At 54.4% G+C, this 14,816-nt stretch overlaps 1 protein-coding gene across 1 annotated transcript in view; it reads left to right on the top strand.

The window, feature by feature from the left end:
- The window catches only part of OTOF (otoferlin), an 87,451-nt gene that overhangs the window by 22,616 nt on the left and 50,019 nt on the right, over positions 1–14,816 (top strand). Inside the window, 6 exon segments of the mRNA XM_058836538.1 lie at positions 2,515–2,601; positions 6,173–6,208; positions 7,986–8,021; positions 8,578–8,598; positions 10,001–10,048; positions 13,186–13,215. Of these exon segments, the coding sequence (XP_058692521.1) occupies positions 2,515–2,601; positions 6,173–6,208; positions 7,986–8,021; positions 8,578–8,598; positions 10,001–10,048; positions 13,186–13,215 (258 nt within the window).

Below are 14,816 nucleotides of genomic sequence, written 5' to 3'. Positions count from 1 at the left end.
GAAAGGTCTGGATGGAGGTCAGGGCTCGCTGGTGGATCCATGGAACAGCTCCATGATGGTTGGATCCAGGTGGTCCCGGCAGCTCCTGGTGGTCCCAGCTGGAGCTGAGAGTTCCAGGATTGTAGCACATGGACAGGAAGCGCCATTCCATCCTCCATCCATGATCCAGAGGGGATGGAGGGTCTGGCTCCTGGCCAGACCTCAGCGGTGGGATCTCAGGTGTCCATGGGTGCTCCCAGGATGGAGGTGGCTCCAGGGCAGCCGCTGGGATCTCAGTCGCTCCCCAGGATAAGCGAAATCCCACACCAGGTGATTCCTGCTGGGAATTCCTGAGGAATCCCAGGGTGGGACAACTCCAGTTTTTCCAAGGGAAGTTCCAGTTTTCCGTTCCTTCTGGGATCCATAGCTTTCCTTGGGATCTGCCCCTGGATGGGAACAATCCCAGGGACTGAATCCCGACATCCCTGGACAGGAAGCTGCTGGGAGCAGTGGGAATCCCAGCCCAGTGACTGGGAATGCTGCAGGTGACTCCGCTGGGATAAAGGGAGAGCTGTGACCAGTTCTCCGTGAGCCTCTGGATACTCAGGGCACCATCCTTGGAGGTGTCCAAGGAATTCCTGGATGCGGCACTCAGTGCTCCGAGCTGGTGACAAGGTGGGGGTCGGGCACAGCTCGGACTCGATGATCCTGGAGGGATTTTCCAGCTCCTGAGATTCTGTAAATCCAGGAGGGATTCATGGAATGCTAAGGTGGCTTTGCGGGCAGCTTCCCACAGTTCTTGGAGTTGTGTTGTCCAGGGTGGCTGTGTCTGTGGGAGCTCTTGAATCCCTTGGAAAAGGGAGCACTTGGAAGAGGGGAGACATCAAAGCCCTGAAGTTTCTGGAATTCTTAAGGAATGAGGAAGGGAGGCTCTGGAAGTGGGAGGGGGGGACAGTGAAGGAGGAGCTGGGTCCTGGGAATGCCACATTCCCCGTCTGCTCCCCATGGATCAACTGCCCCCACGGTGATGGATAAAGGCGAGCAATCCCTGTATTCCCAAACCATGGAATCACGGGATATCAGAACCGTTCGGGCAATCCCTGTATTCCCAAACCATGGGATCACGGGATATCAGAACCGTTCGGGCAATCCCTGTATTCCCAAACCATGGAATCTCGGGATATCAGAACCGTTTGGGCAATCCCTGTATTCCCAAACCATGGAATCACAGGATATCAGAGCCATTCCGGCTGGAAAACTCCGAGAGCACCGAGCCCAAACATTCCCCCAGCACTGCCAAATCCCAAAAATCCACACGGGAGCCCAGCCTGGAGCTGCGAATCCAAACAGAGCCCTTGGAATCGGCTGCTTTTTCCATCCCGTTTTTCCCCGTTTTGGAGCACATTCCATGTGGGATTAGCATTTTATTGTGGCCAAAAAAAAGGGGGAAAACGGCCTTTTCCCCAGGGATGGGATGGAGAAAGAGGGAATATCCCTCTGATTGCTCACATCCCTCCCAGACAGTTCATTAACTGTGGGAACTGGGCTGAATCCAGGGAATTTTCAAGCAAATTGGAAGCGCGGCTTCGTTTCCCGGCTCAGCGGGAATGCGCCGATGGATTAACCAGGCGGATGCCGGGCGGGGAGCCGGTAATGGCACGGCTGGAAGTGAGGGGGGGTCTGGGATGGGATATCAGGGTCCCACCTGTGCCACTGGAATTCGGGGATGCAGGGAGCACCACGGATGCTCCATCCCTGATGGAAGTGTCCGAGGAAAGGTCGGACGGGGTTTGGAGCAGCCCGGGATAGCGGGAGGTGTCCCTGCCCATGGGACAGGGTGGGATTTAAGGCTGGGATTCCCACCCAGACCAGTCCGGGATTCGAGGATTCCAAGGAATTGGAGGATGCTGCTGGGATGGCTCCAGGAGGGGTTTTCCAGTTTCTCATCAGACGAATCCTGTGGGATGCAGCTCTACGGGATCAGAGCAGAAAATGAAGGATCCAGGGAGAACTTGGAGCTGCTTCCCCACCCTAAAGGGGCTCCAGGAGAGCTGGAGAGGGACTTGGGGTAAAGGATGGAGGGCCAGGAGCCAGGGAATGGCTTCCCACTGGGAAAGGGCAGATTAGGGTGGGATCTTGGGAAGGAATTCCCGGCTGGGAGGGTGGGAAGGGCTGGAATTCCCAGGAAAGCTGCAGCTGCCCCATTTTAGGAAGTGTCGTGGCATTTGCCGGGTGTGGGACGTGCGGAGCCGTGTCCTGGGCGGGGGCTCCAGGAATTGGGAACAATTCCTTCCTGGAAAGGGTTTTCCAGCCCTGGCCCAGCTGCCCAGGGCAGGGATGGATTCTCCATCTCCGCTGGGATTTCCAATCCCTGAGGATGTGGCGCTTGGGGATGTAGATGAGGGGCAGTGCTGGGGGTGGTGGCTTTTTCCATCCATCCCGAGCTTTTCCAACCCAAAGGAGTCAGCGATTCCATGGTTTTGGAATCCCGAATCCCCGGAAGGGCAGGGCTGACGCTTGCGGTGTTCCCAGCAGGATGGAAGAGGACGAGCTGTATTTCCACAGCGAGGATGAGCTCCTGGGAGAGGGGGATTCCCTGAGCCAGGGATCCCTGGACACGAGGTAGGGAGAGGCTCCGCAGTGCTGTGCTGCTCCTTGCCTTTTCCCGATGGATCTCCCGCAGGAATTCTCCCGGAATTCCCATTCCTGGGCTGCTGGCGGGGAGGAGAAGCGATGGAACAGGCAGAGCAGCAGCCTTGGAATGGGATCCCGGATGGAGATCGGGATCCTGGCTGGGACAACTTTGAGGTGCCCTCCCGTCTCCATGTCCTGCTCCCAGATCCCGGGATCAGCCATTCCCATGGAATGAGCTCCCTGTGTGTGCATGGAAGTTTGTTTGCTGTGGCTTTTCTTGGAGTGACAAAAAGAGTTTGGGAAGGAGCCGGAGAAAGGGAATTTCAGGCAGAATCCCAAGGGTCATCCCAAGAGGAGCTCAGCCACAGGAAGAAGCATTTTGGGAAAAGCTCCCGAATTCCTGTGGGATAAGGGATTCCAGGAAGGAATCACAAAGGGGCTCATAAAAACAGGATTTAACACTGGCTCTGCCTTGGATAGGGCAGAGTTGGACCAGGTGATCCCTGTAGGTCCTTTCCAATGGAAAATATTCTGTCCCAATCCCATCCCAATCCCGTCCCAATTCCATCCCAATCCCGTCCCAATCCCGTCCAAATCCCGTCCCAATCCCATCCTATTATCACATCCTATTATCCCATCCTATTACCCCAATCCCATCCCATTATCCCGTCCCAATCCCATCCCAATTCCATCCCAATCCTGTCCAAATCCCGTCCCAATCCCATCCTATTATCACATCCTATTATCCCATCCTATTACCCCAATCCCATCCCATTATCCCATCCCAATCCCGTCCCAATCCCATCCCAATCCCTTCCCAGTCCTGTCCCAATCCCATCCCATTATCCCATCCTATTATCCCATCCCATTATCCCAATCCCATCCCAATCATGTCCCAATCCCATCCCATTATCCCATCCCAATCCCATCCCAATCCCATCCTATTATCCCAATCCCATTATCCCAATCCCGTCCCAGTTCCATCCCAATCCCATCTCAACCCCCTCCCAATCCCATCCCATTACCCTGTCCCATTACCCTGTCCCATTATCCCAATCCCATTATCCCAATCCCATTATCCCAATCCGATCCCAATCCCATCCCATTATCCCAATCCCATTACCCAAATCCCATTATCCCATCCCATTATCTCAATCCCATTATCCCAATCCGATCCCAATCCCATCCCATTATCCCAATCCCACTACCCCAATCCCATTATCCCATCCCATTATCCCAATCCTATTATCCCATCCCATCCCATCCCAATCCCATCCCTATCCCATCCCATTATCCCAATCCCATTATCCCATTATCCCATTATCCCAATCCCACCTTTTCCCTGTCTGGGCCATGGATTCTGTCGGATACCAGGGCAGAGCCCAGACCTGGGCCTGGATCATCCATCCCAGGATTCCCGCTCAGCCTGGACCAATCCTGGCTGGGAAGGGCAGGAATTCCCCCAGCCCTTTTCCCGGGAAGTCAGGGATGAGGGAGGATGTGGAGCAAAAAAAACTGGGAGAGGGAGATTCCCAAGGCAAAGCCGTTTGGATGAGGTTTTTAGGGATAACAGGAATAGGGGCGTCCATTCAAGCAGCAGGAAGGGGATGACGCAGGGAACACCTGGGATGGGAAAGGTTTATCCCCCATCCCAAACAATTCCCAGCTCTCAGCACCTCTGGGGGCATCAGTGGGCGTTTCATCCCTGTTTTCACTGAGAATTCCTGGAGGATTTTGCTCCAAGGAATGCCTGGCCTGGGACACGTGCTGGAATTTGCCAGGAATCCAAAGGAAAAAAAAAAAAAAAGGTGGGAATAAAAGAAAAGGAAGGTCAGGGGTTCCATATTCCCGTTTTTGGGAAGGGTCCAAAGGCGCTTGGACGTGAACCATCCCTTGGAATCCAAGGAATTTGGTTAAAATTCCCTTGGGAACAAAAATGTCACAGCCCTTTGGAAGGCCTTTCCTTCTCCATACATTCCAGATCTGGGAAAAATCCGGATTGGGAGAACAAAAATAGGAATTTCGGTGTTTCCAGATGTCCGATGGGAAGTTGAGAGGGATGGGGAGGGCGCCTGTCTCGGCCTTCCTCATCCTCATTCCCAATCCCATTCCCTGCGGAGCACCCGAGTGTGTCCCAGCACGTCCTTCCTCCGGCCCAGGGATCCCTCTGGATTCCCGGTTTTCCACAGGGATGGAGGGTTTGTGGGATACACAAGGAAAAGTGGGATAAGCAAGGCACAGAATTCCCTGTCCCAGGAATGTCCCAGGAGCAGCCTCAGGGATCACGGGCCAGGCCAGCACACAGCCCCGGAGGCCGGGAATTGCGAAACCGTGGAATATTCATGGAATATTCATGGAATATTCGATGTTTAGAGCATGGAAGGGGCCTTAAATCCCGCCCCTTTCCAATCCTGACACCTCCCCCTGTCCCAGGCTGCTCCAGCCCCAGGGATCCAGGGACAGCCACAGCTGCCCTGGGAATTCCATCCCAGCCCCTCCCAGACAGGAATTCCTTCCCAAAATCCCATTTAATCCAGCCTTTTGCTGTTTCAAACCTTTCCCGTCTATCCCGGCATTCCATCCCTTATCCAAAACCTGTTCCTGGATGCGGAGACTTGGTTGAATTTCCATCTTTTCCGATGACCAATCCCACGATCCCAGGCATTCCCTTCCGTGTCCTGAATTCCTCCCACCCAGCTCAGAGCCCCTTTTCCACCCGGAGAATTCCCGGGAATTCGGGCACAGAACCCAGAGAGGGTAAAGCCTGGAGATCCCAGATTTTGGCAGCTCTGGAAGCAGAGGAAGATCCCTCTCCAGCAGATCCAGGACATCCCTGTCCCATTCCCATGGAGCAGAGCATCCACATCAAGGATTTTGGGAATTGTGCCGATTCCAGGGGAAGCAGATCCATCTTTTCCTGGGCTGCTGCTGGATCCGGGCCAATCCCGGACACAGGGAATTTTGCACCTCCATTCCCTCTTTTCCCAGGATGTCTCTGAGAATGTGTGACCCTCCCAACCTCGCAGATTCATGGTGGACACCTCTGATTGGGAATTTCCCAAAACTGGGGAATTTCCCTGTTGGCAGAACCCCCCAGGAAGGAATCCTGCAGCTTTCCGAGGGATGGGAAGGGCTTTCCACCACTGGGATGATGGCAGAGCTTTCCAAGGGTTTCCAAAGGCTGGGAATTCCCCTTTCCTCCTTCCAGGAATCCTGGCATAGGGTACAGCAGCCGCCCATTCCCACTTTTCCTTCAGGATCTGAGCAAATCCATCCCAAAGGAAAGGAGGGAGCAGGGAAAGGAGATCAGGCAGGAGGGAACCCCTTGGAAAAGGTGGAATTTTGGCCAAATATCCCCCAAAATCCAGGCTGGGAGAAACCTGGATCCTTTGGACAAAGCGGGAAGTGGCGTGAGGGGATCCTGGGATTCCAGCCATGCATGGAGTGCTTTGCCGTGCCGGAGTGTTCCCAAGTTTTTCCTGGATTATAAAGCAATGGAAGAGCCCTTTATCCTCACATCACAGCCGGAATTTTTCCTCTCTCCCTGTAAATTCCCAAGCCTTGGAGACGAAGCGGAAGAAGATCAGCATTCCAGGTAAATTCCCACAGCAGATCCCCCCCTCCTCCAGGGCTGATCCACCTCCAAAGTCTCGCTTCCCAAAGAAAATTCCTTAAATCCAGGAATACGCATCAAGACTTGGATCCGTTAAATTTCATTTTTGTGCTTCCCTGGGGGATCCCAAGTTCGGAATCTGCTCATCCCACACAGAATCCAGGGATGAAGGAGCCAGGAATGGGAGGTGGGAGCTTCCCATGTTCCAGGTCTCTGGAATGGCTTCGGCTCCTTGATCCATTGGGAGCTTTAACCAAACTCATCCATGAAAAAAAATCACGGGAAGGGATCCAGAACGGGGAAATAAAGAGTTAAAAGAATCCAACCAGGATGGAAAAAAATCCCAGGAGATGGGAGGACATTGGAAATGGAACAGGGTCCTTCAAAAAGCTGCACTCGTGCTCCAAGGAGCAAAACAGAAAAGAACAGGAAAAATTGGATATTGGGAAGGAATTCTTCCCTGTGAGGGTGGAGAGTGGCTGGGATGGAATTCCCAGGGAAGCTGCGGCTGCCCCTGGATCCCTGGGAATGTCCAAGGCCAGGCTGGAGCCCCTGGGATAGCGGGAGGCGTCCCTGCCCATGGAATGGGATGAGCTTTTTTTAAAGCCCTTTCCCACCCGAACCATTCCGGGATTCTACAATCCCACGATTTATTCCCCGATGCAGACTCGCCCTTGGATTCCCAGGAAAAGTCAGGAGGGATGGGAACTTCCACAGGCAGCTGAGGAATTGCCAAAACCTGGCTGAGCCCAGCTCCCAACCCCCCGGAACCTGAGATCCCGGGAAGCACCATCCGATAGGGGCCGTCCCTGAAATATTCATGGCTGGGACAGAGCTCGGAGCCGAAAGGAATCTGCTCCCGGTGAATTATTGATGGAAGCTTTTCTTCCGTGTCCCGGCGGATCCGAGCCTTGTCCGACCGCCTGTCGCTAATTATCCCTCTGGCACCTGCTCCAAAGTTGGGATCTGTGCCAGGCATGGGAGAACTTGGGATGAAAACCCCCACAGGCTGCCCAGGGCCTTCCCATTCCCGTATGGAAGTGGCGCTTGGGGACGTGGATCAGCGCTGGGAATGGTTGGGATTTGGGATAATGGGAAATTCGTCCGTGTCCAAATAGATAAGAAGGGGCCAAAATTCCCAAATCCGTGTGGCGTCTGGGCACGGATCTTTGGGATGTCACAGTGCCACCACCAGGATGAACGGGAAATTTGGGATCCTTTCCATCCTGGGGAAAAGAGCCCCACTCAAGGTTTTCCATCTTTTTTTCCCAACCCCTCCATTAAGTTTAATTAAATTACGTTGATCATTTAACTTGCCGTTAAATTCCTCGGGAAAAAAAAAATGCATCCCGAGGATCCTGAAAATCAGGGAAAGGTTCAAACCAATGGAGCAGGTTCTGCTCTGAGTCCCAGGGCAGAGCTTCCAAAACCTGGAGATCTTTCCTGGATTCCGGGAATGTCCGGGTGGAGGAGCTCTCCCAGATGGAGCAGGAGCAATGGATAACGTTGGAAGTGCTGGAGACAGCTCCTCTTCCTCATGCCGGAAGCGCAGATCCGGCCTCCAGCCGGGATTTTCCCGGCAATAGGGGGAGTGGAATGCCCTGGGCTGGAATCACGGCTGGAATTCCCTCCCTGGAGCTGCCAGAGCTTGGACACGGCCCCATCCTCCTGGGAAGGGGTGCCCCTGCTCCCACAGGAATTCTGACACCGGGATTTGATTGGAATTTTTTTCTCTCCTTCTCTCCGGTGCCTCATCCAGGATTAAGTTTAACGATGGATACAAGGCAGTGGCAAGGTACCAGAATGTCCTGGTGGGAGGGATCCCAGATTTCGGGAGGCGGGGAGTGATCTGGGATTTTGGGGGAATCCCAGTTTTGGGGGATTTCTCCCATTGCAGCCCATCCCACAAAGAGGTGCTGGTCCTGGCACAAAGCCAGGATTTGGGATATGGATCAGCCGCATCCTGTGCTCCCTCTGCACCGGGATACCAGGAATTGTGGTGATGGGACACAGGGAAAGGCTTCCCACCACCAGAGGGCAGGGATAGATGGGATTTTGGGAAGGAATTCCTGTCTGGGAGGGTGAGGAGGGGCTGGGATGGAATTCCCAGAGAAGCTGCGGCTGCCCCTGGATCCCTGGGAGTGCCCAAGGCCAGGCTGGAGCAGTGTCAGGAAGGTGTCAGGATTGGAATGGGATGATCCTTAAGGTCCCTCCCACCCAGAGCATTCCTGGGATTTGAGGATCAGCCCCTCCCCCTGTCCCGCTCCCGTGGGCTGGGGGCGGCTGTGTCCGGTTGGGAATGTTCATTAATTCCTCATCTTCCTCCTGCTGGCTCCGTCTCCTCCCAACAGCGAAGACCCGGAAGATCCCAGGTATGGGACGTGGTGTCCCTGCTTCCCTTTGGGAATGGTGTGTGCATGGGCGGGAGCGGTCCCTGCATGGGGTTTGCATCCCGGGAAAGGGAAAGGGAAAGGGAAGGGGCCTTTTCTGGGATCACCCACCCCTGGGATTCCCTCTGTCCTTCCTAATCCCAGCAAGGACAAAACTCCTTACAGACAGGGATGGCAGACGGGGTTCCCAGAGTCATGTTTGTCTGTATTCCAAGCAATCCATGGATCCATCCTTCCTTCCATCCATCCATCCATCCATCCATCCATCCATCCATCCATCCATCCATCATCCATCATCCATCATCCATCCATCCATCATCCATCATCCATCATCCATCCATCATCCATCATCCATCCATCCATCATCCATCCATCCATCATCCATCCATCCATCATCCATCCATCCATCATCCATCATCCATCATCCATCCATCCATCATCCATCCATCCATCCATCCATCCATCCATCATCCATCATCCATCATCCATCATCCATCCATCATCCATCCATCCATCATCCATCCATCATCCATCCATCCATCATCCATCCATCATCCATCCATCATCCATCCATCCATCATCCATCCATCATCCATCCATCCATCCATCAATTCATCCATCATCCATCATCCATCATCCATCCATCCATCATCCATCATCCATCCATCCATCATCCATCCATCATCCATCATCCATTCATCCATCATCCATCCATCATCCATCCATCATCCATCCATCCATCATCCATCCATCATCCATCCATCCATCCATCCATCATCCATCATCCATCCATCCATCATCCATCCATCCATCATCCATCCATCCATCATCCATCCATCCATCATCCATCCATCCATCATCCATCATCCATCCATCATCCATCCATCATCCATCCATCATCCATCCATCATCCATCCATCCATCATCCATCCATCATCCATCCATCATCCATCCATCCATCATCCATCCATCATCCATCCATCATCCATCCATCCATCCATCATCCATCCATCCATCATCCATCCGTCCATCATCCATCATCCATCATCCATCATCCATCATCCATCCATCCATCCATCATCCATCATCCATCATCCATCCATCATCCGTCATCCATCATCCATCCATCCATCCATCATCCATCATCCATCCATCATCCATCCATGGATCCATCCCTCATTCCAGCCCCACCAGTGCTGTCCAACCTCCATTCCCAGTTCCCTGGGATCCTTGGGAAGCCCTGGCACAGGGAGCTCTCCCTCTGGGACGCTCCCGGATTGGATGGGTTGGATTGCCCCGTGCATGTGGATGAGTTTGGCGGGAGAAGGTGGATGAGAATCCATCCCTGGATCACAGCTCATGGAATTGCTCCTTTGGATTGCAGAGCCAGGGCCAAAGGGAAAGAGAAAAAGCACCTGGTGCTGCCGTTCAGGTATCCCGATTCCCTGATCCCTGATTCCCGGGGTCGTGCTCCGGCCTCTGGCAGCAGAATCCCCTGGGAGCAGCAGCAGGGCAGGACCACGAGCCCATTTTCCCAAGGGAAGTGCTCCAAAGCCAGTTTGTTTGCGGGATAAAATGGGAATTCTCCATCCGTGCCCATTCCAGGCTCCCTGAGCCCGGGGCTGGGGCTGTCCGTGGTCACCTTTGGCAGGGAGAGCTGGACTGGAATGGCCCAGGGAAAAGGAAAAGAGGGAGAAAGAGGGATTTGGCACTGGCTGCTCCACCAGGCCCTTGGAAAAGGGTCCTGGATCCCTCAGGAAGTGCAGTCACCCACCCGGATACCCGGATCCGAGTGCCAGGAATGGGGTGGATGCAGGAAGTGGGAGAGGAAGGAGATGCAGGAAACACTTGGAGTAGGAGAAGGGAAACAGAGGAAAAACGGGGACACTCTTGGAATGTGCTGCGCTCCTGCATCCCTCATCCAGGCTGTTCTCCCTCCTGGAAGAGGGGAAGGACACAAGATCTGCACTTCCCTGGCCCCTCTCCCAAGGATGGATCCCAGGGATGGAACATTCCAGACCCTCTGCCCACCCTGGAATAGATCCCAGGGATGGAACATTCCAGACCCTCTGCCCACCTTGGAATAGATCCCAGGGATGGAACATTCCCGACCCTCTGCCCACCTTGGAATAGATCCCAGGGATGGAACATTCCCGACCCTCTGCCCACCCCGGGATGGACCCTCAGGGATGGAACATTCCAGACCCTCTGCCCACCCTGGGATGGATCCCAGGGATGGAACATTCCAGACCCTCTGCCCACCCTGGAATAGATCCCAGGGATGGAACATTCCAGACCCTCTGCCCACCCTGGAATAGATCCCAGGGATGGAACATTCCAGACCCTCTGCCCACCCTGGAATAGATCCCAGGGATGGAACATTCCAGACCCTCTGCCCACCCTGGGATGGATCCCAAGGATGGAACATTCCAGACCCTCTGCCCACCCCAGGATGGACCCTCAGGGATGGAACATTCTGGACCCTCAGGGATGGAACATTCCAGACCCTCTGCCCACCCTGGGATTGATCCCAGCGATGGAACATTCCAGACCCTCTGCCCACCCTGGGATTGATCCTCAGGGATGGACATTCCAGACCCTCTGCCCAGCCCAGGATTGATCCTCAGGGATGGGATATTCCCGACCCTCCACCCAGCCCAGGACGGATCCCATCCCGACTCCAGGGAACATTCCAGCCCCTCTGTGCCCTCAGGGCAGTTTGGATCGAGAAGGAGATTTCCAGCCGGGCTGTGGGAGGGAAGGATCCCACCCAGTGAGATCAGAGGGATGTGATCCCACAGGGATCCCGCCTTGAATCCCAGACAATCCATCTCCAATCCATCTCCAATCCATCTCCAGCACATCCAGCAGGAGCTGGACCAGATCCCTGAGCTCCAGGAAAAGGTGTGGGATGATTGAATTCCTCTCCTGGCAGCTTTTCCAGTGCCGAGCTGGGGTTCGGTGCTCCCGGGAGGATCTCAGCTGGCAGGGAATCATTTTTCCTGCTCTGCTCCCACAGCAGGAGTCGGGACAGGGAGAAAGCAGGAATACTTGGATCAGAGCAGGCTGATCCCTGCTGCTCTTCCCAGTTTCCCACCCGTGTCCCATTTTATGCTGGAGCTCCTCTGGAATTCTCCCAAAACCCATCCAGCAACACTTCAGTATTTGATTTTTTTTTTTCTCCTGGCTGGTTTTCCAGCAGCTCGGGCACAAGGAGCTGGAATTTCAGGCTCTGGAATCAGTCCCTTGTCCCCAGCCAGGCAGAGGAGCCGCTGTAATTAACTTCAGTCTCCTTAATTGCTTCCCGAGCCGCTTAATTGCTTTCTGTTCCCTAATTGCTGCGGGACAATGAGGGCGGTTAGCGGCGGAGAGGGAGGGAAAGGGGGAGAGAAGCAGGACCGGGAAAAGAAAACAGGGAGGAAAACGGGGAGGAAGGACCCGGGAGGAAAACTGGGAGGAAAATAGGGAGGAAAAGAGGGAAGAAGGACCGGGGAGAAAAATGGGGAGAAAAATAGGAAGGAAAACAGGGAAACAGGACCCGGGAGGAAAACTGGGAGAAAAACAGGGAGGAAAATAGGGAAACGGACCGGGGAGAAAAACGGGGAGAAAAATAGGGAGGAAAACGGGGAAACAGGACCGGGGAGGAAAATGGGGAGGAAAATACAGAGGAAAACAAGGAGGAAAAGAGAAAAGCAGGAGAGGGGTGGAAAAGAGAGGGAAAAATCGGGAGGCGAATCCAGGGGAGAAAATAGGGAGGAAAACAGAGAGGAGCAAGGTCTGAGAGGAAAACAGGGAACAAAACCGGGGAGGAAAAAGAGGAGGAAACAGGGAAGAAGGACCCAGTGGAGGAAAACAGGGAGGCAGGACCTGCAGAGAGAAATATGGGAGAGAAGCAAAGCAGAAGCCAGGGAGCAGAGCAGGATCTCAAAGGGAAAAGGGAAGGATCTGTTGTGGAGTCGGGGCAGGAATGAGGAATTCCAGCTCCAGCCCGTTCCCTGCAGCCCAGGCCTCTCTGGAGGGGGATACGGATGCATCCCTGCGTTAGGGGAAGGAAAACCATTCCCCTCCCCAGAAAGGAGAAGCTTTGTCCCCTCCTGCCTAGGAGCTTTCCCAAACCTGGGAATGGGATCTGGGAATGCTGCATGTCCTGCAGACTGGTGCTGCATTAACAGCTCCAAACACAAATCCAGGGAATGTCCCTCACTTCCAGCTCCAGTGCTGGGAGCTGGGCTCTCCTAAGCCAAGCAGGGATGTTTCCCACCTCAGTTTTAAGCTGAGAGAGAGGAGGTTTGGATGGGATTTTGGGAAGGAATTCTTCCCTGGGAGGGTGGGGAGGGGCTGGGACGGAATTCCCAGAGAAGCTGTGGCTGCCCTTGGATCCCTGGAAGTGTCCAAGGCCAGGCTGGATGGGGTTTGGAGCAACCTGGGATAGTGGGGGGGTGTCCCTGCCCATGGCAGGGGTGGGATTAGGGATCTTAATGGTCCCTTCCCACCCAAAGCATTCCATGATTCCCTGACTCCTCCATTTGTTTGCCTTTTATCCCCTCGATATTCCACCACCGGCTCCAGCAAGGGCAAGGAGAAGACCAAGGAGCAAAAGTAGGTTTGCTCTCCGTGCTCCTTCTCCTCTTCATTCCCACTTTTCCAGCTGATCCCGTTGGTTTGCTCTCTGTGCTCCTCCTCCTCTCCATTCCCACTTTTCCCAGCTGATCCGGTTGCTGTGCTCTCCCTAAAGCCGGACCTGTCCACCCTGGGAAAACTTGGCTCTCTCTTGGATGTGTGGCCTCAGGTTTCGGAGCCTTCAGGGAATATTTATCCAAAAAAACAACAAGGAATATTTATCTGGCAAACTCTTTGGAGGCTGGCAGTGCCTGAAGGGAACGGCTTCCTGAGGGAAGCCTGGATCCATACGGATTGGGCAGCAGGAGTTTCCCGGCCTGGAGGTGGGCAGGGCAGGAGAAGTCTGGGTGCAGACAGGACTTAGATCCAGCTTTTCTTTGGATATCAGGAAAAGGTTCTTCCCCCAGAGCCGGCTGGGCACTGGAACAGCTCCCCAGGGAATGGTGACATTCCCAAGGCTGCCAGGGCTCCAGGAGTGCTTGGACAGGGACAGGGTGGCATTGCTGGGGTGTCCTGGGCATCCCGGTGGGTCCCTTCCCACTGGGAATTCCGTGATTCCGTGATCCGACAGCTCCTGTGCTCACATTGGGCTGCCAGGTTTCTTCAGCTCCCGCCTTTCTTTTATTCCCAGCTATTTTCATGGATACCAGGGGCTGTTCCCCCGGGAGCCAGATCCTCTGGCTCAAATTTAAACTCAGCTTCAGGGAATGATCCTGGAATCACCCCTGGGAACCATCCGAGAGGTCCCTCCCGGCTCCTGTTCCTTGTTTTGTGGTTTAAGGATCAATTCACGGCACGTCCGTCCACGGATGGACCCTCCCAAATAATGGGATCAAGCAGGAGGTGGAGATGAGATGGAGAAGGAGGGAAATGTCCTCAGGGAGAGGGCAGAGTCAGGAAAAACGGGAAGAGATCTCCCAGCTCCGGGAAGAGGCACAGAGGGATTGAGGGTCGGGATCTTCCCAAGGGTGGTGGGTGTAGGATGAACCCGGCAGAGGGATCTGTCCCCTGGAAGAACTGGAAGAATTCCTGACAGGTGGAATTCCTGCAAGGAAACGAGCCACGGGAATGCCGTTCCCTGCTCCCAGCTCCCAGTAAAAGGCAGTGATTAGAGCGTACTTTCATCCATGGATAATTCACCAGGAATGGGATCTTCATCTGGAAGCTGGCCAGGAGAGAGGCTGCTCCCAGCTCCCTGCAGTGGATCCAGAATCCCTGTGGATTGTGGAGAACCCCACAGGTGAAATCCTAAAGGACAAAGCCAAGAGGAGCAGCAGCAGGGTTTGTGGAATGGGAGATGAGCCATGCTCAATCCCAGAAAATCCATGGGAAGAGCACTTCCAGAGGCCGGGTGGAGTCTCTGGTGTCCAAGATGTTGGGATTTGTTGGGAATTCATCCCGACTTGGGATCAGTATCAGGATGTTCCGTCCTCCACCCCAAACTTGCCGGAAGCCAGGTGGGAAGCGATGGAGCGGCAGTGGCTCCTCCGGAGCCCCGGTTCTCCGGGAAAGCGGGAGAAGGACGGGTCCTGGCCTAGGAGGGCTCTCGGCGCGGTGGCGGCAGCTCAGGTTCCGCAGCT

Source organism: Poecile atricapillus, chromosome 3 (genome assembly GCF_030490865.1).
Source record: "Poecile atricapillus isolate bPoeAtr1 chromosome 3, bPoeAtr1.hap1, whole genome shotgun sequence".
In the NCBI taxonomy this organism is placed as follows: Eukaryota; Metazoa; Chordata; class Aves; order Passeriformes; family Paridae; genus Poecile; species Poecile atricapillus.
Note: the sequence above shows the minus strand (reverse complement) of the source record. Positions and strands in the feature narration are given on the sequence as shown.